At 38.8% G+C, this 24,555-nt stretch overlaps 1 protein-coding gene across 2 annotated transcripts in view; it reads left to right on the top strand.

Moving 5' to 3' along the window:
- Window positions 1–24,555, top strand: part of PREX2 (phosphatidylinositol-3,4,5-trisphosphate dependent Rac exchange factor 2) — a 273,273-nt gene that overhangs the window by 152,738 nt on the left and 95,980 nt on the right. For both annotated transcript variants that reach the window (XM_076005243.1, XM_012739905.3), the window contains 5 exons: window positions 12,229–12,451; window positions 13,704–13,911; window positions 20,830–21,009; window positions 23,300–23,394; window positions 24,182–24,264. In XM_076005243.1, the coding sequence (XP_075861358.1) occupies window positions 12,229–12,451; window positions 13,704–13,911; window positions 20,830–21,009; window positions 23,300–23,394; window positions 24,182–24,264 (789 nt within the window). The remainder of the gene's footprint in view (window positions 1–12,228; window positions 12,452–13,703; window positions 13,912–20,829; window positions 21,010–23,299; window positions 23,395–24,181; window positions 24,265–24,555) is intronic.

Raw genomic sequence — 24,555 nt, 5'->3', positions numbered from 1 at the left:
GATTAGTAGCAGCTATTGCAACATCCAGTTGAGCAATGATGATAGCTTGGACTACAGTGAAGGTGGAGTAGACAGAGAAAATCAGATGGATTTGGGGATATAGTTTAGAGATGGAATTAATGGGACTTGATCTCCAAAACATATCCTGTAACAGGTTTTAAATTTTTTTCTATTTGTATCAATAGGAGACTAATTAATTAAATTATTTTCCTCCAAATGAACCAGGTTGCTTAAAATTTGGTATAGCCATACTGGAGAATATTGTTTATCTCAATGTACATGAGTATGAGTTAACTGTATGTGTTTTATGTTCTTGATATAGTAAGTGAAAATAAGCCCATATATGTCTGTATATGCCTGTCTGAGAATAGGGGTATTCGTGAATATACAAGGGACTGTCAACATTGGTTATCTGTTGTGAGACAGGGAAGTAGAATGAGACAAGGGAAGAGGGACTGTTGCATTTTCCTTTAGGAACTCCCTATAATGTTTGGCTTATTGAGTTGAGTGTACATTACTATTGTAATTTTTTAAAAGTCTATTCACAGGAGCAAGACTGGTATTCAGGGTCACTGCTTGACTGTCACAGCTGTTAATCCTCTCTCCAAGATTGCTGAGCTCAGTTCACCTATTTGAGTTGGGGAAGATTCCATGAATATGCCTTGTTGGAGTTGCAGGATAGAAGTTCTCTTTTTATTGCTCTTTTCTTTATTTGATGTGACAGTGCTTTGAAGTAAACCTTAAAAACTCTGAACAAGAGCATATTAGTATTATTCTCTTTTAGAAAACATTTTGAAAAAGAGAACCATTATACTTCAGAGATGGATTTGTATAAGGCGTGATGGAGTTCAGGTAGATCCTGGGTGTCAAACTGGTCACCGTGTCTGTGTCATTTCTCTTCCTTTATTTTGCTTTCCTTCCTACTTTCTTTTCTTTATTCTTTCGTTAAAAAAAAAAAAAGAATAATGGAAGTAACTTGAAGTATACAAGGAAACATTAAACTGTATAAATAAAATCATAATATTAGGATCAAGGTATGCTAGGTAGCAAATTGACGCAGCTGCTTTAAAAAGGACCTGGATAACACAGTCTTAAACAGAATACATTTATTTTTCACTCGCATAAAAGTTCCACCCAACAGAAGTCCAGTGAGATGGGGCTTGACAATTTTTCAGGGATCAGCTACCTTCCATATTTTTGCTTTCTCTTCTGGGATATTGTCTTCTTCAAGGTCAAAGTTGGCTCATTCCCACCATGTCTAAGTGATAAACCCCCCAGAAGGGAGGGAAAGGAAGTGGAAAGTAAGCTTCCTTTTGAGAATATGACCCAGAAATTGTACACCTCACTCCTATTCACATCCAATTACTCTTTTAACTAAAGAGAGCCCGGGAAATGTAGTCTCATGCTGGGCACTTATGTGCCTGACTATAACTCAGGGAAATTATTGAAAGGAAGAAGGAGAGAATGGATATTTGAGGATAATTATCCGTGTCCACTACACAGTAAAGCCGGTCTCAAAATTCTGTGTAGCTGCTGAAGTTGCTTACTATATTTGGCCTTCCGCCTACTGGCAGCCAGAATGAAATGGGAAACAGTCTATTACATGTTTATCAGTATTCCTGTGAAGTATACATGTTTCTTACGAGAATCATAGCTTTTCCTGGGCTGGTTTCTAAAAGAAATCTCTCATCCTGGATTTCATGGAGGCAACACCAAAAAATGTCATGGGTAGTGCCCATAAACAGATCTCTGCAAAAGAAGGGATAAAAGAAAAAGGAATTTGTTTTTGTGTGGCAGATGTTTTTAATGCTGTCTTCACTGGCATAGATCAAAAACTCGATTTAGTAAAGCAAATTACTAAAAATGAAGATTAGGGAAGTATTTACTAATGTGTACCTTTTATGGAGGCAGTCGGAGCTTAAGTAACAGTTACTTCAAGTTGCCTATCCTCTCACATTTACAATCCAATTGAAAAGAAAGGTCAAAAGACATGAAGTAAACAATAATAATGTTACTTAACCTACTAGGAGGTACCACCATGAATGGTTCAATGTGCTGGCACTGCACACCCTAGCTTATATACTACAGTTATGTAGTATGCAACAGTTTGTAGTAGCTTACTATCAGGTGTTAGGCCTTGCATGAGATATTTTACAGTTTGCCTATATGGTACAATTTTACCAAAACTATTCTATGAGATCCATATTACCCATTTTATTGATGAAGTGACTGAGTTTCAGAGTGATCAAGTGACTTGCACAAAGGCACACAGCTGGAAAGGTAGTGGAATTTGAATCTTGCTCTTTTCTATTCTAAAGCTGCTTATTGTTTATTTGTTTATCTGTGTTTGACACTGAATTACACAGCTTATGTGCCAAACAGTGCAGTTAATACCATAAGGGCAATAGGATTGTAGTAAACAAAAAAGCATTGTGGATTGAATAGTCAGCAAATGGCAACCCCTAGAAGTTGGGATGATTTGTCAGAGTGAAAGGGAGAAGAGATGGCATTCCAATAAAGAGAGATATTGTAAGTAAAGGCAAGGATGTAGAAAAGAGACTGATTATTGATGAAGAACTGGCATATTGCCTAGACTATAAAGAAGGACTTGAGTTGGATGCAATTAAAAAAGAAAACTGAGAAAGTAGGATTTTTCTAGTGATACTTAATAATCGAATTTGTGAGGAAATCACTTGAACAGCAGTATGGACAAAGTATTGATGGGGAAGAGTCAAAGTGGTGCAGTTCATAAGTAGCTTTTTCACCAGGCTGGGTGGCTCACGACTGTAATCCTAGCACTCTGGGAGACCAAGGATGGAGGAGTGCTTGAGCTTAGGAATTCAAGATCAGCCTGAGCAAGAGGGAGACCTTGTCTCTACTAAAAAAATAGAAAAATTAGCCAGGCATTGTGGCACCCCTCTGTAGTCCCAGCTACTCTGGAGGCTGAGGCAGAAGGATGGCTTGAGCCCAGGAGTTTGACGTTGCAGTGAGCTATGATGATGCCTGGGCAACAGAGCAAGACCCTGTCTCAAAAAACAACAACAAAAACAACAAGTCTTTTCTACCTGTCAAAATGCAAGTTGGCGGTAACTTGGATGGAGTATCAGAAATGGAGAGAAAAAAAATCAATTCAAGCTATATGTAGAAGACAAATATATACAGCTTTATGGTAACTTGTTTATGGCAGATTAAGAAACTGTCATTCCTTGGTTCCTAACAAAAATATGGTTTGCCATAAACTGAGGACGATGTGTTGTGGGGGATTAGAAGCATTTGGTACAGGGTTTTCCCCCCAAACATTGGAGATTCTCCAAAATCTCATCCTGGTGAGTGAAAAGTATGTTCCATTTACTTATAGGTAACTGGGATTCTGGAAGCTTTTAAGGCAGAAATGGACAGGCTAATGGGCAGTGATTTTATAATAGATGGTAGAAGTAATATCACTGAATTACAGAAAGCTATTTTATGTACAGTGTTGCTCAAGTCTCAAAACAGCATAGTACTGACTCTTATGTTGGTGTTTTCTCTGGGAGGTTAAGAATTTGTTTAAGGTCACATAGGTGGGCAAGAGGCAGACTAGGTATCAGTCTTACAGAGTGCTGTCTCACTTATTTTTGTTTTTAATTTAGAAATGAAAAGATACATCTAGTTGACTAGGGCCTATGTGTTTTACAAGCTACCCTGGTCATCATCCCCCTTGACCATAAACGTACTTATCATAACTGGCTTTCTCACTAGAGAGAGAAGCAAGGTTAGCAAGAAAATATTTCCAGGATCTTTTCAATTTGAATACGTTATAAATGCCTAAGATGATTGGTAGCCCTAATATGTCACGTAAGGTTAGTTCCATTTATGTATCAAATATGCATCAACTGAAACAATACCATTTTTAATTTCCACATATTTACTTTTAAACTAGTATTAGCAAAATATTTTTCTTCCAGATGAAGTCTTCATCACTCCTCTTTTTGTGAAATAAAATGTATCCATAGAAACTAAAATTTCAAAGAGGCTGGCTTTGCTTTTTGACTCCAAAAGTTTTAGGTTTTAAAAATAGAAGCCGGTTGATTTCTGCTGTTTCTGTAGCCAGGCTGCTGCAATCACAGTAGATTTCCTGGCCAGTTGTACAGAGTACAGATGGTTTCCAGAATGTGTAAGAGGCAAGGTCCGACCTTACCGAAGGCATGAATGAATCCTAAGCAGGCACCTATTCTCTGTGGGGCAGGATGTTTGGGCAATTTGAATGTAAAACTGCACCCTGGTTGGAGGAACACTCTCCCCCTGAATTGTTTTGGGAACTCTTCTTAGTTCTACAGTCGTTCTCCTACTGTAGAATAATTCCATAATTGGGCATATTTTGGGTGTCAGGAATACTTCCTAGATGTAAATATCCATCATGCTTTCAAGAGACCCTGTTTACACAGAAATATTACATGTAAAAATTGGAAGTCTTACATTGAACATTCTAAGTATCTTTACTTATTAATGCCACACAATCTTCCCACTGATCTATAGATTGGGAAAATTGTGGGCAAAATTTTTTCTCATGCCTACTTCCCCTAAAAGGGTAGGCCAGTACAAAACTTTTATAACTCCATGCCAAAGAAATTTTACACTTAATTGAAATAGGAGACTACCTGCAAAATAATAGCTTAACTTTGTATTATTTCTTTTAGTCATGTGACTATAATTGGATTTCACTATGTTGCCATAGTCAATAATGCATGAATTAACTAGCAATGCATTAAAAATCTGAAGCCCCGTCTCCAAAAATTATTTATTACTATCAATATATAAAAATCCTTTAATATCATCTATATTAAATGTATTAATAAATACTTCCCTTGTCCCTAACACTCCTCTCTACCTACTGTTCCATTTCTTTGATCTCTCTCCTGCAAAGGGCTGTCTATACCTGCTGTCTACACCTGCTTTCTCACTTACCTTCATCCTCCAGAGCCTGCACTCCAGTAGGGTCCTGGTCCCCTCCATGTGACTGAAATGGCTGTATATAATTGACCCTCGAACAAAGCAAGGGTTAGGGGTGTTGACCTCCTATACAGTCAAAAATCCAAATATAACCTTTGACTCCATAAAAACTTAACCACTAGTAGCCTACTGTTGACCAGAACCCATACCGAAACCATAAAAGTCAATTAGCACATATTTTGTATGTTCTATGTATTATATACTGTATTATTATAATGAATTGAGCTAAACAAAAGAAACTGCTATTCAGAAAATCACAAGAAAGAGAAAGTACCTTTATTATTCATTCAGTGGAAGTGGATCAACATAAAGGTCTTCATGCTTAGTAGGCTCAGAAGGAGGAAGAATAGGTGGGCTTGGTCTTGCTTTCTCAGGAAAGAGGCAGAAGAGGTGGAACGGGAGGAAGGAGAGGTGGCCACACTTGGTCTACCTTTATGGAAATACATCATAATTTCTGTCTGTTTGGCTTATTCATTTCTCTAAAATTGTTTCTACGTGCTACCAATTCTTTTCCCACCATTTTCTTTAGTTTCAGTGTCTGTATCACAGAAGGGTCCGTGCTGTAAAAGAAATCCAAAGCAGTCTTGAGTGATTGGAACCCTTCTGCCAGATTGGCTAATGTCAGTTGTTTTCTGCACTTCTTCTATGTCTTCTTCCTCCTTGTCTAGCACTGGATCAGAAGCACTCATCTCCATCAAGTTGTCTTCTCTTAATCCCTGTGGTGTGGTGTCATTTAGCTCTTAAGTTTCTCCAGGGTCCATGTCTTGAAACCTTTCACCTCTTACTAATTTTGCCATCTCCACAGTCTCTTTCATGGTTTTCTTGATGGGCTCTGTTGTAAATGCTGTGAAGTCATGTACTGTGCTGGACATAATTTTATCCAGCAGGAATTTATTGTTTGGGGCTTAATGGCTTTCATACCTTTTCTGTAACAACAAAGCCATCTTCAGTGGTGTAATGCTTCCAGATTTTCATGATGTTCTATCGGGATTCTCGTCCATAACATTGACGATCCTTTCTATAGAGCACCAGGTGTAACAAGCCTCAAAGGTCCTCATGACTACCCGGTCTAGAGGCTGAATCAGAGACATTGAGTGTGGGGGCAAGTAGACCACTTTGATGCCTTTGGTGTTGAAAGCATGCGGTTCTGTGAGGCCTGGGGCATTGTCCCATATCAAAAGAACATTAAAAGGCAGTCCCTTACTGGCAAGGTACTTCGTGACTTCAGGGACAAAGCATCGATGGAACCAGTGCAGAATAAAGGTTCATGTTGTCTAGGTCTTCTTTTATTTATCCATCTATTTATTTATATTATTAATTAGAGACAGGGTCTCACTATGTAGCCCAGGTTGGACATTTAACCCCTGGGATCAAGTGATCCTCCTGCCTCAGCCTCCGGAGTAGCTGGAACTAGAGGCATGTGCCACTGTGCCAGGCTTAGGCCTTCTTGTTGTGTGACCAGAAGACTGGCAGCTGGTGTTTATCTTTTCCTTTCAAGGCTTGGGTGTTAGCAGCTTTGTAGATAGGGGCAGTCTTGACCATAAACCTGACTGTATTTGCACGAAACAGTAGAGTTAGCCCATCCATTCCTGCCTGAAATCCTGGTGCTTGCTTCTCTTCCTTACTAATAAATGTCTTCTGCAGCATCTTTTTCCAGAATAGCACACTTTTATTTGCATTAAAAGCCTGTTCTGGCAGATGTCCTTTCTCCTCAGTGATTGTCTTAATGGCATCTGGGTACTCATCTGCTGCCGCTTGGTTGGCAGAAGCTGCTTCTCCTATTATCTTGATGTATTTTAAACCAAACCTCTTTCTAAAATTACCAAACCATCCTTTGCTGGCATTAAATTCTCCAGCTTTATATTATTTACTTTTGTTTTGCTTTGTCATGTAATAACTTTGCTTTTTCTCAAATCATATTATAGTCTCTAGGTATGTCTTATAACACTCCTGCACCCAAATAAAAACTACATTTTCAATATGAGATAAAAACGTTATTCACAATGAATGCAAGATTTCCTTATCTGCTTGTGTAACGGTAGCGATAGCTTCATGAATTTCCTTTTCTTTTTCTATACTCATCCTTGCGCTGGGTTCGTTTATCTTGAAATGGCAGGTAACCATAGCTGCAGACCTCAAGATATGGTACATATCAAGCAGTTGAACTTTTTTGGTAAAGTCTTTTCTTTGCTTCTTGGGACTGGTGGCATTTTGTATTGGTCTCATGATGTTATTCAAGGTTCATTGTATTGTTCTAAGCATGATAAAAAAAAATGTGCTAGAACCTTGAGAGATCACTTTTTACTGTGATTACAGTTTACTGGAGAGAGGAACTGCTCACGTGGAAATGATTAGCATCATATAGCATATTAAACGATACTTAAAACATTTGAGCTCACTGAAATAGCAATGGGAAGTGGCTATGAAATTACTGTAGTACACTGTATTATAGTTAATTTTATGCAGTTATGATTTAATACTGCATGCATTTTTTACATTTGTTGACATTTCTCTTGACTGCAAATGGTCACAAGTACAGTGTATAAGTGTCTGCATACTTTGATAAAATTTAACTTTTTATAATAGATTTGTGTATATTTTATGGTAATAAATGATCAAATAGACTAGTATCTGTATATATTTTATGCATCCATGACGTATCTAACTTTTTCTTAGTTTTTTTTTTTTTTTGCTATTTCTAGACTATACAGTTCTTCTGTGAGTTTTTCCAAGTTGTCACAAATCAAAAATTCCACTTATAAGTGGACTTGGGCAGTCAAACCTGTGTTGTTCAAGGGTCAATTGTGTTTTGCCAAAGTCCATTTGCGGTCTTCCTTGTATCGCAGGGTCTGATGTACTTGACCCAAAGCCTCTATTTAAACTTCTGTGACACAGATGATGCCTGGCTTTTGTCCTTTATTGTTGGTGGCCCATTCGCAGTGTCCTGTGCTGTTTCCTGCTTTTCTTCTTGACCCCTTCATGTGGCAGAGCCCTGGGGCTCAGGACTCCTCCTTTTCTCTGTCCACTCTCAATCTTCTGATCAGTCTCACCCAGTCTCCTGCCCCGCCTGATCTCTCCAGCTGGGCTTACCGACATCTCAGATTTCACATGTTCAAAATAAGCTCCTGATCCCTGCCCCACCCCTGCAGTTTGTCTTTAATGCTGTCTCCTCTGTCTCAGGAGTACACCCCCACTCCCTGTTGGACAACCTAATGCCCTGTATACAGTCTTCACTCCTCTCTCTCTCACTCCATTCTCTTGGCTTTACCCTCAAAATATGCAACCTTTCCTCTCTGCCTCTGTTGCTGACAGCTCAGGTGAGTCCCTGCCCGCTCTCTGCTGTCACTGGTCTCCTGCTTCCACCCTGCCCATCCACAGTTCTCCTGAATGACTCTGCATTTCAATCATTGTCAAAGCAAAACCCTTCCCGTGGCTTCCAAGGCCCCAGGAGACCTGCCCTAGCTCCACCCACTGCCTCTCCATGTGGCCTCCTCTGCCCTCCTCCTGGCCACACTGGTCTTCTAGATGTTCCTTGAACACACCATCCCTGGGGCTTTTGCACTGGCTGTTTCCCCAGCCAGGAATGATTCTTTGTCAGATATCCGCATTTCAAAGTCTTCCCTCCTTCCAGACTTGGCTTGAGTGTCAGTTTCTCAGTGAGCCGATCCTAACACTGTGATTACAATCAGCAGTCTGTTCTTCATGTCATCTCTGCACTGTCCAGCCCTCTTACTCTGCTCTCCTTTGTTTTCAATGACATCTACCATCTCCTAAAGTTATGTAATCAACTTACTGCATTTGCTGTTTCTCTCTCTCCCCAGTAGAATGTAACACCCCAAAAATGACAGGAATCTTTGTTTTGCTCACTGATGTTTCCCAGCATGCTGAGAACGCTGCCTGCTACAGTGGCCCTCCATATGGCACTGTTGGATAAGTGAATAAAGGTGGCAATAAGTTTGGGCTATGTTATCTATAACAGATCTAAAGCCCTGTCCCTCCTAACTCTCTTCCCCCCACACCCTGTACATTTATTTATTTTAAAATTGCTGTTTTTATTCAATGATAAGAGCTTTTTTTTTTCTTTCCTTGAGAGCCTCTCCAAAGCAGATTCATGAGCTCAGTATTTGCTTTGATGTTGCTAAAAAAGATAGGCAGGTTCATGTTCACAGGGCCATTTCCTGCTATATGGCACAGTCAGAATGTATTCTCATGCACAAACCACCATTAGTACATGAACTGTACCTTCCTCATCTGAGTTTTGAGTTTCAGAAAGATCTCACAGTTACATAGCAGGACTGCTGTCTGGGAGTACAGTTTTGACTTTCAAAATGTCACCACATTTCCAGTACCTGTGACTGTGGAGTCCCTCTTGCTGCCTCTGCCTCTCCTAGGAACACCTCGGGATGGAAGGTGGCACCGTGTTCCTAAGGAGGATCTTAGCAGAGAGGGCCTCTCTCTGACTCTTACTTTTTGGGAAGGGTTCAGGCACCTTCAGACGTGGTATGCACCCCTTCCTAGTATATGGGGAAAGGGACCTAGGGTTCATAGGCACTTGGCCTGGGATACAGATTGGAAAGCTGTGGGAAACCCGTCCCCCTGGTTGAGGGAATCTTCCCCCTGCTCTCAGATTGCTTCAGTAACATTTCATTACAGCATCCTGTTCACTTCCTTCTCAGCACATACCAAAATTTCTAATCATCTGGCCTATGTAATCATTATATAATTCTTATATAATCATTATATAATTGTATATATACAGTCATGCACTGCATAATGTTTCGATCAATGATGGGCTGCATATGTGATGGATATATGCATATATGTAGTCCCATAACATTATGATACCTTATTTTTACTGTGGCTTTTCTATGTTTAGATACATAAATATTTCCCTTTGTGTTACAGTTGCCTGCATTATTCAGCACAGTAACATGCTGTATAGGTTTGTAGTCTAGGAGAAATATGCTGTATGCCATATAGCTAGGTGTGTAGTAGGATATACCATCTAGGCTTGTGTAACACTGTGATGTTCACACAATGACAAAATCACCTAATGATGCATTTCTCAGAATGTATCCCCATTGTTAAGTGATGCATGACTGTATTGTATATGTGGTGCATAGAATTGCTATAATAATATTACATTATTTTTACCTGCGTTGCCTACCAGACCATGGACTCCAGGAGGGCAAGTGCTGTATCTGCAGCTCTGGGTGCAGGGTCTGGAATAGATGCCTCTCTTCTTATTTCTGAATGGATGGATAATTGGTTAAAATGGAAGAAGGCAAGAGGAGCATAACTTCCCATTATAGTGGATGCTGTGACATAATAAAATTGATTTCTGTAACTTTGTGTGTACCATGGGAGCCTTATCTGAGACTTTTATCCTGCAACAGCAGTGGGAAAGAACTCTTGACTGCAGTTTTGGATATGGCCATAAATTCCAGGTCTGTCCCACATAAGTCCCGGTCACCGTTTCGTTATTAGTAAAGTGAGGGAAATAGGCCAATAATTCTCTCAATTTCTTCCTTTCTTTTGGTGTTTAGGATATTTTTACTATATATTATTATTAAATTTGTTCATAATTTCATTAATAATTTCCTGCATTTCAATCTGGTTCCAGTTAGATTCCTACTGTGTGCTAGCACTTTGCTGAGCTGCACAGCTTCTGGATGTGATTTGAAAACACAGTTTAATAGATACATACACTACATATATGTGCATATATATGCACACACATGTATAATGTATATTATACAGATATACTGCATATATGTGTGTATATATGCACATATATGTATAATGTATATACATATAAGAGAATCCATATTCTAATGGTGAGCTTATATTTATGAGATATGATTTTTGATACGTATTCTTGAATTTAACCTAGGAAAGTTAGACAGTGACCTTGGTAGTCTCAATTTTTGTCCTTTTCCATGCCCAAATTATCACTTTACTAGTAGGATCATGGTTATATTTTTAAGGAAGAAGAGAACATAGAGATTATTTAATCCATATCCCTCATTTTACTAAGAATGATAAAAATACACTAAACTTGCCCAATATATCAGTAATCATGACAGCCGTAACTAGAACACAGTTAGCCAGTGACTCTCAGTTCTTTGCTTTTGAGATTCCAATTTCATATAACTCTATGAAACACCTATTTATGGGGCACAAGACAGACGTAGGTACCATCGGCCAGGGGAGCTGGAGATAATTATGTATATTATAATTATAAAGAGGGTTACAGTGTGCTGCAACCTAGTGTGTAGCCAGGGAAAGGGAACCTAGAGTAGAGCTCAGGGGAGGCCTCATGGCGATTTGATAGAACTTGATGCATAAGAAAGTGTTTGGCAATGAGGGAGGAAGAAAATTCTAGGATCAGCCTGTACAAAGGCCCAGAGTGAGTAGATAGTGTATACGAGGAACTCAGTGAAGGCCAGAGGGAGCTCAGGGGCTACAGGAGAGAGGACTTGAGATAGAAACTAGGTGAGGATCAGACTTGGGGGCACTTTATAAACCGTGGTGAGGAGTAGATGGATTTGAATGGAAACCCACTGCAGGGTTTGCAGCAGTGGGTGGCTACCCTTGGTAATCGTACAAATCCTTTGAGTATCTCTTTATTCACGATGGCATAAAAGCAGAGCGCATGCCAGTCTTCAAGCTGATCCTGACCCAGTGCTCAGCAGTGATTAGCAGGCAGTGTGGGAGGTGGAGCTGTACTGCCATCCTGGTCGGCACCACCACACCTTGCTATCCGACCTGCATCCAACTCATGCTTTGGCTTTCTGACTGTGTTTGCAATAATTCCATCTTCTTCCACCTTTGACCTGGCAGCTTCCCTATTTTGCCATTTTGCCTTGTTTGGAAGATCTCTTTCCTGTCCTGGTGTCCTGGCATGGGGTTTCTCTGTCAAACTCCCTCAGCTGTTCGGAGTCTGTGGATTTGAGTCTTAAGTAAATTGTGTTGGTCACTGAAATTCATTTGTTTTAGCACCTAACGTGCAATCAGAGTTTCAAAGGAATTGTACACATTTGTTGCTTATATTGCTTTGCTTTATTGAGAATATTTGAGTTTTGAAATAACAATTTAATTTGAACAACTTATAATTTATTTCACTCGTTCCGGTTGACACGATTTAATTTCTTTTGATTTTGTTATGGATGATGCAAGTGAGACATCTGAGTTATTACTGTGTGTTCAACTGCTTTCTATTTCTTCTTTAATTTGCAGTTTTCTCGTGTACTGAAGAATAGAGCCTGGCCCACTTTTAAACAGGCCAAATCTAAAATCTCCCCACTACACAGCAGCGATTTCTGCCCCACCAACTGCCATGTCAATGTAATGGAAGTTTCTTATCCCAAAACATCAACTTCCCTGGGGAGTGCATTTGGTGTTCAGTTGGATAGTAGGAAGCACAATTCCCATGATAAAGAAAATAAATCTTCTGAGCAAGGTATGTTAGCTTTTGAAACTTTATCAAATCACAAAAAGTAATTTAGGCAATCATAGCTATTCTTGCATGCTTGAAATTCAGTAGATTCCTGGTGGGTAAACAAGCCTGAACTTTTATAAAGAAAGGATTCCTCACTATAATCATTTGTGTAATTATGCATTAGTATATAGTGAATGAAAATGGAGTTAGACATTTTTATTATTTTTCTTCTAAAAAGGATGATTGCTCTTGCTTTCCTTATATGTATGATGGGCATAACTCGCTCATCTTGCTGTGAAAGGCACTAATCTAAAATTGTCCTGTACCTTTGAGAAAAATGCCTGAGGGACAGCTACAGAGATGTACAAGGCCATTCTTCACCATTGACGTAGGATGAGGGATTGAACTGTCTTTCTAACTTTTAATTACAACTCCTGATAAGCTTTAATTCCTGAATTAAATTCAGCATTGGATTGACATTTTATTTTATGTAGTCTCGAACCTCTAAAAGACCAGATAAAGAAAATGTGGTGTGTGTGTGTATGTGTGTGTGTGTGTGTGTGTGTGTGTGTGTGTGTGTGTAATGGAATACTACAGGGCATCCCAAAAGTCCCTATATAAAGGGAAATTTTTGTAATGAATATTTTGGAAATAAAGGAACATTTAGCTACAATTCTCATTTTTCCCTATGCATGGAGACTTTTGGGATACCCTGTATTCAGCCATGAAAAAAAAAAAAAGGAAATTCTGTTGTTTGTGACAACATGGATGAACCTGGAAAACATTATGTTAAGTGAAATAAACCAGGTACAGAAAGACGAATGCTACATGAGCTCATTTATATGCGGAATCGAAAAAAGTTGATCTCATAGAAGTAGAGAATAAAAGGGTAGTAACAGGGGGGGGGTTGGGAAGATGTTGGTCAAAGGATACAAAATTTCAGTTAGATGGGAGATTTGAGTAAGTTCAAGAGATGATCTATGATATTAATACAATGTGGTGACTAGAATTAACAATACATTGTATTCTTGAAAAGTGCTTAGAGAGTGGCTATAAAGTGTTCTCACCACAAAAGAAATGATGACTATGTGAAGCAATGTATATATGTCAGTTAGCTATATTTAGTCATTCCACAATATTCAAAACATCGTATTGTACATAGTAATACATATAAATTTATCTGTCAATTTAAAATACATAAATTAGAATTAATTGGATGGGATCGGTATAAGGTAAGGTAGTAAATACTGCTATGGAATGATTTCACTTCCAGGGAAGTTGAGCCCCATGGTGTACATCCAGCATACCATCACGACCATGGCAGCCCCTTCCGGTCTGTCTCTGGGACAGCAAGATGGTCATGGGCTCAGGTATCTGTTAAAAGAAGAAGACTTAGAAACCCAAGATATCTATCAGAAACTGCTGGGCAAACTTCAGACTGCAATGAAAGAAGTGGAGATGTGTGTTTGCCAAATAGATGAGTAAGTATTTTGTACTGTACTTTCAAGTGTGCCTGAGGAAATAGCTGTAGAAAATGTGGCTTTTGAAAAATCCAGTCTTTAGCTTTTGGAAATGTAGGAGATTTGTGCTGATCATATAGGTTCTCCACATTCCAACACCTTAAACATGATTTTTAAAAGTGGCAAATAGATACAGATATATATATATATCTTAAGTAAGCATTTGATGCCAGGGAAGAGAATGACAAAATTCTGTCCTATATAAGAACACTAAATTAGTCTCAGTGTGGAATTATTACCTTGAAAAATATGTTTGAAAAAGTACTAATTTTTTTTTTGAGAATTTCCTTGTATCCTTTACAATTCAGGGCACAATGTTTGGTATATACACACTCACTAGATACCCATGAAAGAAATAAAGTATTATAAATAAGCTGGAATAGTGGCTCATGCCTTTAATCCCAGCACTTTAGGAGGCTAAAACAGGAGGATTGCTTGAGAGGCCAGGGGTTTAAAACCAGCCTGAGCTGATTGAATTAATGGCTTACTAAGCAATAACCCAAATAGCTATGCCATAATTTTAAACAAGAAAAGGTGTAGGCAGTTAATGAGCACTGTTCCGAAGAAATCAGTTCTACTTACTCTAGAATTTGGTGGCAGACTCGCCTGCCCTCTGCACATGATTTGTGCCATCATGGTGTGTGATGATACTTCACACCCGGGCAGGGCAGCTCTGCATAGTCAAAACAGCGTGGGATTTGGGGTAGCTCAGTTTCTCATCTACAGAAGTGGACAAATAATGAATTACAAGTTTGTGGTGAAAATTAGACAAGTTAGTACAGAAAGCAGTCGACATAGTGCCTGTATTATGCTTGCTCATCAATTTATGAGAGGGAAATGATTGAATATATCCAAAGTTGGTAGATTCTGAAACTGATATAAACACCATTATCCTCTTTTTATTATGCTGTCTTCATGAAGTTGTGGATTTAAATTGCTATGGATGTGTACTGTTTACTTCACACACATACATCATCTATGGACAATCGTTCCATGGATAATTCAGTTTCAACATGAAATATTTAGGACTTATTCCGAGCTTTGGTTTTAGTTAGATATTATACTGATGAAGTCATTGACATGCTCTCTTATTTTGCATGTCTTTGAAATTTAGAGATCAAAATCACCATATTAGATATATCACATTTTAAAAATTAGCTTCAAATATTTACTATATGCTATTTTATTTTTCTGAAGTTTTATGAGTAAGTTAGAATTAAAGTTTTGTTTTCTTATGTCTAATAAACCAGTTTTTAAACTTTTCTATTTGATGCTGTGACTTCCCCATTTACAGGTGAGTTAAACTGTTTGAAATTATTAAGAACAAGAGACTATTTTTAAACAGTTGCTTGATTCTTTTGAATTGCCTTGGAATCCTTGTGACAGAGAAGCTTATATTTTAGGGGAATTATATTTTACTTTATTTAATACATGGGATCTTATTATATGATATGTTCTATTTCAGAAGCCAATTCTTTTCTCCTTAAGGTATTTAGGAAGTGTACAGAAAAAGAGTCTTTATTTATAAGGCAACAAATAGTGACATTGAACCCTAGATCTTAGCTCTCAAAGGGACTTTAAAAGAACATCTGGACCAATCCCATACTTCCAGTTCCAAGACTTCTTATTTCTACTGTTTGGATGAGTCCTTTGTCAGTGGCAGGATTATTAATGTGCCTCAGGTGACACCACGCAGAGACTAAGCCCCTGATCCCTTGCCTGTCCAACACTGCCTGGTGATTGTCCAGACTTTGTGTTAATTTATTGACTTTGTGCTGCTGTTGTTGTTGTTTTGAGTTCAGGTCATGTAGAAATATTTTCAAGAAAAATTTTGAATCAAAGAGCTCCCTTGGTTTAAAATATTTATATTTAAAGCACTAGTTACAGAAAGGGATTAAGTCATTTTTATTGACTAACATGACTTTAAATGCTTATTTTTCATTTAAGATTTCCCCTCTGTTATTCTAAAAGCCTTTACCCAACTGTGTGTGTTTATTAGAAAAGTGACATGAAATGAACAGTCGACCGGAGAAGCTAACTTGGTCTTCCCTGTGTACATCTCATAATTTAATTCTAAATATAAATATATTCTGCATAATTCAATGTGCAAAGTGATTGCTTTAAAACAGCACGGTTGTCCCAGTGCCTGGATTCCATGGCCCTTAATATTCCGAGATACTGCAGTGCAGTCTAGCTTAACAAATTATTTAAAAACCTGGTTTCCAAATAATTTTCTCACCATGTAGTAATTATTCTTGGTCAGACAAAGATGTCTTTGCAGAATGAAGAAGCAGATCTGGGATGTGTTGCCAAGGTTCAAGGGAAATTGCCTCATATCATCTCATTGCTAACCTTTCTAGAACTTATTCCTTCTTGTGAAAGGGCCTGAGATGGAACTTGTCTTATCATGAAGTCTGGTTACCCTGTCACTTGGGAATACCTCTCCTAGAAATAAAATTTCCTTTAACACAGAGGCTTTTCACAAAATCCTCCGGCTTAGCTTCAGATCCAAGACAGAATTAGAGACAAATGTGCTGTCTAGTAACGTGCAAAAAGATGCCGTTATGAATTTCATCAGGGCTTTGTGATTCCTGTTTCACTTTGGGGAAATTCTTTTGCTCTTTAATGGGCTGTTTTCTGGTTCATGACACTTAGATACTAGAAATAAGCAAAAGGAAGAATAACTCAGGTCCAGAATCTTGGGTGGGATTTCAAAATAGAGGATTTGTGTTTTCTCACTGGGGGGAAATGCATGAAGAGTATTGGGGCTTGTGAGATAGGAAATGTGAAAATAGACTTCATTTTGCAGGTGGCAGGTGACCCAGGACTGAGTGATGAGCAAACTGCATTGCAGGACATTTAGCGACCTGGGGGTTACAAATAGGAACGGTGAGGTTGGTAGTGGAATTATCTTTCAAGTTTCCATAAGCATTTTGAGGGTAAATGTACAAAAAGAGGATATAACTTCATAAAAACCAACATTTATTATAGGCCTATCTGCTAGACAGGTTTATACGTTATATACATTGGCTTATATTCTCACAGCCCTCTGTGATTTGGGTTATGAAACACCGGGATGCACCACAGACGTCTCGTATCTAAATTTGTTTTTTTTTTTTTTTTTGAGACAGAGTCTCGCTTTGTTGCCCAGGCTAGAGTGAGTGCCGTGGCGTCAGCCTAGCTCACAGCAACCTCAAACTCCTGGGCTCGAGCGATCCTTCTGCCTCAGCCTCCCGGGTAGCTGGGACTACAGGCATGCGCCACCATGCCCGGCTAATTTTTTATATATATATCAGTTGGCCAATTAATTTCTTTCTATTTATAGTAGAGACGGGGTCTCGCTCTTGCTCAGGCTGGTTTTGAACTCCTGACCTTGAGCAATCCGCCCGCCTCGGCCTCCCAAGAGCTAGGATTACAGGCGTGAGCCACAGCGCCCGGCCCTAAATTTGTTTTTTAGACTGAATTATAATTTCCTCATACTCAGATCTGTCCTGACTCCTCCTCCACCAAGGTCTGCCCCTTCTCAGTAAAGTTGTCCCCTCTCTCCGGTCCATCAAGTCCAAATCCAGGCAATGGTTTTGCTGCTTCTCTTTTCTTTCTCTCCACCTGCAATAGCTCACCAAGGTCTGTCAGTTACGCCTCAGAATATATCCATAGCTCTCACCGTAGATTGTGTCTTCGTCTTCCTTCCCTCGTGCCTCCATAGGAGCCTCCGAGCTGGCCTCTCTCTGACGTCGCACTCTGCATTCAGCCTACACCCAAGGGATTTGTACAGGCAAACTGCGCTAGTGCCCTGCCTGAAGCCATTGAATGGCATCGCACCACAGTAAAGAAATATCCAGGGTATTATTGTGGCCTTCCAGTTTCCACACCACCTGCCCCATCCACCTCTCCACACTCACCTCACGGAGCTCCAGCTGCGTTAGCTGCTTTCTGTTCCTGGAGAATGACAAACTCAGCCCCACGTGGCTGGCCTCTTGGGCACCCAAGGGTCAGGCTGATGTCAGGTCTGCAGAGAATCTGTGTCTAGTACCCCAAGGCAAAGGAGATATTCTCCTGCCCAGGTACTCAGCGGACAGAGGATACTCTCTTGCCCTGGCACTCGTGTCATACTGCCCTAGACACCCCCTGGTTTCTATGAAACACCTGTTTTTCACCAGCTTTGTTGTTATGTTAACAAAAAGTCTACAGTCTCACAGATTTAAGACAACAAAGGTTTCTTTCTTGCTCACTCTGCGTGCCCGTTATGGGGCACAGGGACTCTGTTCCACCTTGTCCTCACTCTGAGTCACAGCTGAACTGTGTCGAATTGTCACAGCAGGGAGAAGGGAGTGAGGCACACCACACATGGGATAGAGGCCTCTGCCTAGAAGGGACCCATGTCACATCCACTCACACTGCATTGACTAAAGCAAGTCACATGGCCATGCCTGCCCTCAGAGGTGAGGAGAATGCCACCTGGTCACGTGCGCAGAAGATTTGCAACCATGGGAACCAGCACTGACAATCTCCCCATTCACGCCAGCATATTCAAGTGTCACATCTACGCTGGGCATAATAATGATATCTACTTCATATGGTAGTTTTAGGGATTAAGTGAATTAATACCTGTTATTAATAAGTACTTAGCATAGTGACTGGCATAAAAGCTCAAAAAATGTTAGCCATGATGATAGGAGGATGATATTAAAAACACTCAGGTAGTTGCAATATACTGTGTACAAAGTCTTTATTAATCATGGTATTAGGAGGAGATTCATCTGAATAGCATGCTGTTGGGGTTTTAATTAATGGACCTTTAGTAGATAGCTTAATATTGTAGATGAGCAAAAGTAAGGGAAAATATTTCTGCATGCGCAAATAAAATATTATAGCTTGATGCCTTGTTGTTATTTTTCAAAATCTAGAAATTTTATGGAAAAATATGGTGTCAAAGGCATGGTTTCTCTGTCACTCATTTGTAAGCCTAACATTTGTTCCTGCAGGGTCAGTGCAGGTATGATGCAGCTGTTTTAAATTAAAAGCAAGCATGTGAATATAATTCATATAACTTTGAAAAAAAATGTTTATACTTAGCCCCGTGGCTTCTAATTTAAAAGATCCATGAGCTGAGAGGTCTGTTGTCAAAATGAGAAGTCCCGCACATCTTTCCTCTTTGGTATTCGGAGTTCATCTGTCTGTGCAGCATGGAACTTGGATAATTGGAGTTAGTCTACTGTTTTAATCTCTTAAATAGAGGGGGTGAATAAATACACAATCTGTTTTGCAGGACATAAAAGTATCTTTCCAACTAGAAAAACAATGTTTAAAATTATCCCTACATTTCAGTTATTGAAAATGTTCATAGGATCTTAAGCAATGTAACATAGCTCCTCTAATTTTTACCTGTGTCTAAAAATGATAGAATGCCAAAATATTATTCAAATATCCCCTTATCTGGCTATCCTATTTGAAATGGCAGCTTCATGCTTCCTTCCCCTGTTTATTTTTCTTCTTAGCATTTGACACTATTTGATATACTATAAAGTTTACTTGTTTATTTTTCGTCTCCTCTCAGTAGGATCTGAGCTCCAAGGAGGCAGGGGCTTTGGTGTGTTTTGTAAACTGCAATAACCAAAGCACCAAGAACAATGCATGGTATAATAAATGTGTTTAATTAGTCAGTGAAATTACTTAACAGGTATTTACTCAATGCACAGCATTGGGCTTAATATTATGGGATATGTATAACAGAGATAAGGTATTTTCATAGTCTTGAAATAACAAAAGAAACATTACATTGCTCTGGAAAACTGAGGGTCACGATATGTGCTGTTGATTGGAACTGAATGTCACAGGTATGTAGTGAATGCAAAGGTGATTGTCGGCTTAAGAAGCCACACATGGGCCCTTTGTTTAGATGTGGTTTAATTCAGTTTGCAAGTTTTGTAGCATGCTGTTTGGTAATTAAAAGCAATTCTGTTTTTGCCTAATTTTGAGTTAGACAGGTTTACCAGGAATACTCCATAGCCAAACATCCAGCCTGGAGTGGCGAGATTGGCAGCTACTCAAAGTCTTCATAAAGTTTCACACCAGTTCAGTCTGAATGTGACATTTTAGCCTGGAGCCAAGTGTAAGAGCTCCTCATCTGGGCAGATTTGTGACATTTCATCCTGGCTGGATTGCAGATGAGATTCGAGTTGCCCCTGTTGCTTCCTCCTGTCTTCACCCTATATGTGACTCTGTTTTTAGTTAGTGTCTAATAATCTCTCAGGCCAGGACTCCTGTTTGTATGAGGGGGATTGACATTATGATATTTTCCCTGTCAAACAGAGAAAGCCTGGGAGAAATCTAAGGCAGGAGTAGAGGGGTAGGTGGGTTTTCAATATCTAAGGATGAGCCAATGGGAATATCAAAGCACATTTAGTGTCTCGGTTTAATATTCGGTTAGCACTTTAAAAATGACCAAAGTGTTTTCACAGGGTGGTGATGGGGTGGCCGTGGTGAGGACAGAAAGGTGACCCCATTATGCACCAGCAGTGTGTTACTCTCAATGCATTCCCACAGCAGTCATGTGGGCTAGTTATTCTTACTATTCTCACTTTGCAAATGTCAAAGACAGCTATCATAGCTTTGTTTTAGCTACAGTGATAAGTGACAGAACCAGGATTTGAATGCAACTTTCTGGTTTAAATGTGTGTGCTGTTGCTATTTCTTCTTCTGGGAAAAAAAAAGTGAACTTTCTATGACATGCTTTTTTTATGCAATAGAATATTTGATGTGAAACATGGAAGCACTCTAGAAATATTTGTAAGCTTATCATATTCAGCAAATAAGGTAGTTATCTATAGCAGACGGTTTGAAAATGTGCACTTATTTTTTTTTAATACCACATTGCAGCCTTCTGTCTTCGATAACATATTCTCCTAAATTAGAACGTAAGACGTCAGAGTGTATAGTACCAACAGACAGCGACAACGAGAAGGGGGAGAGAAATAGCAAACGAGTCTGTTTTAACGTAGCAGGAGATGAACAGGAAGATTCGGGTCATGATACCATCAGCAACAGAGACTCTTACAGGTAATTCATTAATTCCTCAAACCCATTTTATCAACAAAGTCAAATGCGATTCTGTATTTTTCCATAAAGGTCTTGAAAAAACTTTTTGATTGTTGGAGTTTTTTGTCTCAAAATGATCATATGTTATTATCAACCTCAGACAGAGCATAATGGGACAGCATTATCTTTCAAATTCTTCCCTTTCATCATCTGAGTAACTTGGAAAAAGCATTTTTTTCTTCTAGCTTTGTGGACCTAATTGGGGAGACTTGCTATTATATGTGGGTTGCATAACATGGATAGCAAATATGAAAATTGTGCCTATTCAGTATTAACATTTTTTCTACATATGTGTTTCTGATCATTGGGAGTGAATAGTGTTTGTTTGCCCTATCTCTCCCTCTTCTTTTTTCATTCTCTGTTCCAAGCTAATTGGACTGCTTTCACTTGCTCACATCCATGATCAGCTTTGTGTCTTTTCTTCTCTTGGATGTCTTCTGTGTTAGTTTTCTAATCCTGCTAACAAATTAGTACAAACCAGGTGGCTTAAAAATCAGAACTTTATTATGTCATCATGTAGTTCTGGAGGCCAAAAATTTGAAACCAGAGTGTTGGCCGTGTTGGTTCCTTCTTAGGACTGCTGGTTCCAGGCCTCCCTCCTTGGCATGTGAGTGGTCATCTTCTCCCTGTGTCTCTGCACATCAGCTTCCCTCTGAGTGTCTTGGTGTCCCAATTCCCCCTTCTTACAAGGACACTAGTCATATTGGATTAACAGTACATCCTAATGACTCATTGTAAACTCAATTACCTCTGTAAATACCCTATCTCCAAATAAGGTCACATTCTGAGGTTCTGGCTGTTACACATCACCCTGTGAATTTTGAGGGTGGCACAATTCAATCTGTAACACTCCTTCCAAACTCTTTTGTCATCTTCGTACCAGACTCTCAAATGACAGCTCCTCCCATGAACTTCCTTAATTGATGAGGGCTTTTTCTCTCTTGAGTCCTTGTATCACCTGAAACCTCCTGGGGGGCTGCCACAACCTGCCACCTAAGCTGTGTGTACAGCTTTGACACCTCCCGTTGCATTTGTATTAATTGAAGGCAAAACCTGTCTATGCCCTCTTATTCATTATACTATGTTTTGTAATGAAGAGATATTCAATATTAAATCAAAGTTATTCTCATCAGAGGTATTTATCACAAATTAGTAGCTAACATTAAAAATATACTTTTCCCAGGTACCTAGGGGAAGAGAATGATTTTGTGTAATCTCTACCGCAACCTTGGGTGGCAGGTTCTGACAGTAACACCATTTTCCATGTCAGGAAGCTGAGGCATAGAACTGTGACACAGTTTACCTGTGAGACCAGGTGGTCAGGCCTCACAGTTTCTCTCTTAACCATTCTACCATCCCAGTTTTTATGTTTCCAAAAAGGATTTTAACAAGTACATAGAGTTAATTATTCCTAGAGATTTAATAATAGATCACACAGATTAACTACTTTTACCATTTCATTTACTTTTAACTTCCGAGCATACCAACCTTCTGTCTAATAGGAATCTGTGGGGGTTTTTTCCAGTGGGAAATTATATGTTTAAAAAGACTTTCTTGCCTCAAGTTCTTATTATCAGATAATTAAAATTACCCTGACGGTTTCCCTCTAGACTAAGATAGAAATTTTAAATATAAATTTAAAGTTAAATAAGTCCCTTTTACTTATTCCGAAATGAAAGAAAATACTTTATCTCCTGAACTCTTTCAGAAATCTGTAATAGGTCCATATTCACAAACACACATTTTAAACATTCTTTTGTTGGATGTTCATCATTACCGAGCACATACCTGTGCTCAGCTCTGAGATGGAGACAAAGTCTGGATCCTCCCTAAGGAAGCTCAGAGTATAGCCAATCAGTTGTAATTTAAGCTACCAGAAAGGGCTGAAAGGAAGAAATCATGAAACAGGACTATGTCTCTGTTAGCAAATTATCTTCCTGCAAGTGTGTACCATCCAATAGGTTATGAATAATTTTAAGTTTGAGTTGACTCCTAGTTTTATAACTACACATTTTACAAAATTCATTTAGGATTAGAGTACATGACATAAGAAAATTTGAAATACGATTAAATTTAAAATCCATATTTTTTGAGAAGTAAGATAAACTGAGTTGAACATGTTTGTCTTTCTTACAATTTTCTATAAGACATATTAATTAATACAGCTGTCGCATAAGTTTGTGTTATAAGAAACCACAGGGAAACTTGGGCAAATGCACTCTTAAAGTAACATGAAGCTCATTCTTTTCAGTGACTGCAACAGCAATAGGAATTCCATCGCCTCCTTCACCAGCATCTGCAGCAGCCAGTGCAGCTCGTACTTTCACAGTGATGAAATGGACTCAGGTGTGTTGGGGAAGGGTGCATACTTTTTGATGTTAGTCCTATTGGCGATAACTCTTAAGGGACTACTTTCTTTGACCCGTATGCGTTTTTACCTTGTATTATTCTTGGTGGCCGTATGTATTGCATTTCAGTGTTATGTGCTTGATAAAGTCAATTTCCCAATCCCATTATAAAGAGAGTGAATGAAAAAGAGATGAAAGAAGTGAATTAATTTTCATATTAAGATATGTTTTATGTTCTTTCTACAGTACTATGAAGGATTAGAGGTACACTGGAAACACATTTTACTCAAAGCATTAGGCATTATTGATTGGGATAAGGAGGTGAGAAGGAGTTTTAAGATAGCACGTGCACCTGAGCTGGCCTTATATGTGGGTGACAGGGAGCAGGTACTGAGAGAAACACTGATGGGTAGAAATATCTTGTAGATATTCTAGATGCTCTTATTTTGTGTGTGTTAAGAACAAAAACTTCATCCAATCAGGACAAGTCTTAACTTTTAATTATGCAGTTTATTTCAATTCTTCAGCCATTAGAAAAACACACAATTTGTAAGAGTTGTTGACAAGTGTCATTTTTGTGAAGCACTCTGTTTTCACCTGTTTCAGGAGAACAGTCATCTGACATCTTAGGAGCTATTAAATCTTTTGGAGTTTGTTTCTTGAACATGAGAATCATTATATGGAATAAGAATTTATGTTAAATTTTTTATTTTATCTAATATTAAAATATTTTGAAATGGTAAATATAAGATGAATGATTTGGGTGTTTTTTTTCTGTGTTCCAGGCGATGAACTTCCTCTAAGTGTTCGCATTTCTCATGATAAACAGGACAAGATACATAGTTGCCTTGAGCATCTTTTCAGCCAGGTATGATCAGGGCATTTGTGGGGTTTTTTTTTTTTCTCACTGACTAAACTGTCCAGAATCTCCTTTGCAGATGTAGTAAAAATGCTCACAATTGCCCCTCTACTTCTTTTACCTCAATTTCTGCCATTTAAAATAGGAATAGATTTCTTCAGCAAGCTAACCTAAAGGATATCAAGAATACCAAGTATTTTACAGTCCTTAGAAAGTTATAGTTACATACACAGGAGTTTGGTGGCTTTTTTGTCAGGGGGGTGATATTTCTTGCTTATTCCTAATTTTTAAAAGTTCAAA

The sequence above is a fragment of the Microcebus murinus genome, chromosome 7, assembly GCF_040939455.1.
Source record: "Microcebus murinus isolate Inina chromosome 7, M.murinus_Inina_mat1.0, whole genome shotgun sequence".
NCBI lineage: Eukaryota > Metazoa > Chordata > Mammalia > Primates > Cheirogaleidae > Microcebus > Microcebus murinus.
The sequence above is the reverse complement of the archived record's forward strand: the minus strand, read 5'-3'. Positions and strand labels throughout refer to the sequence as shown.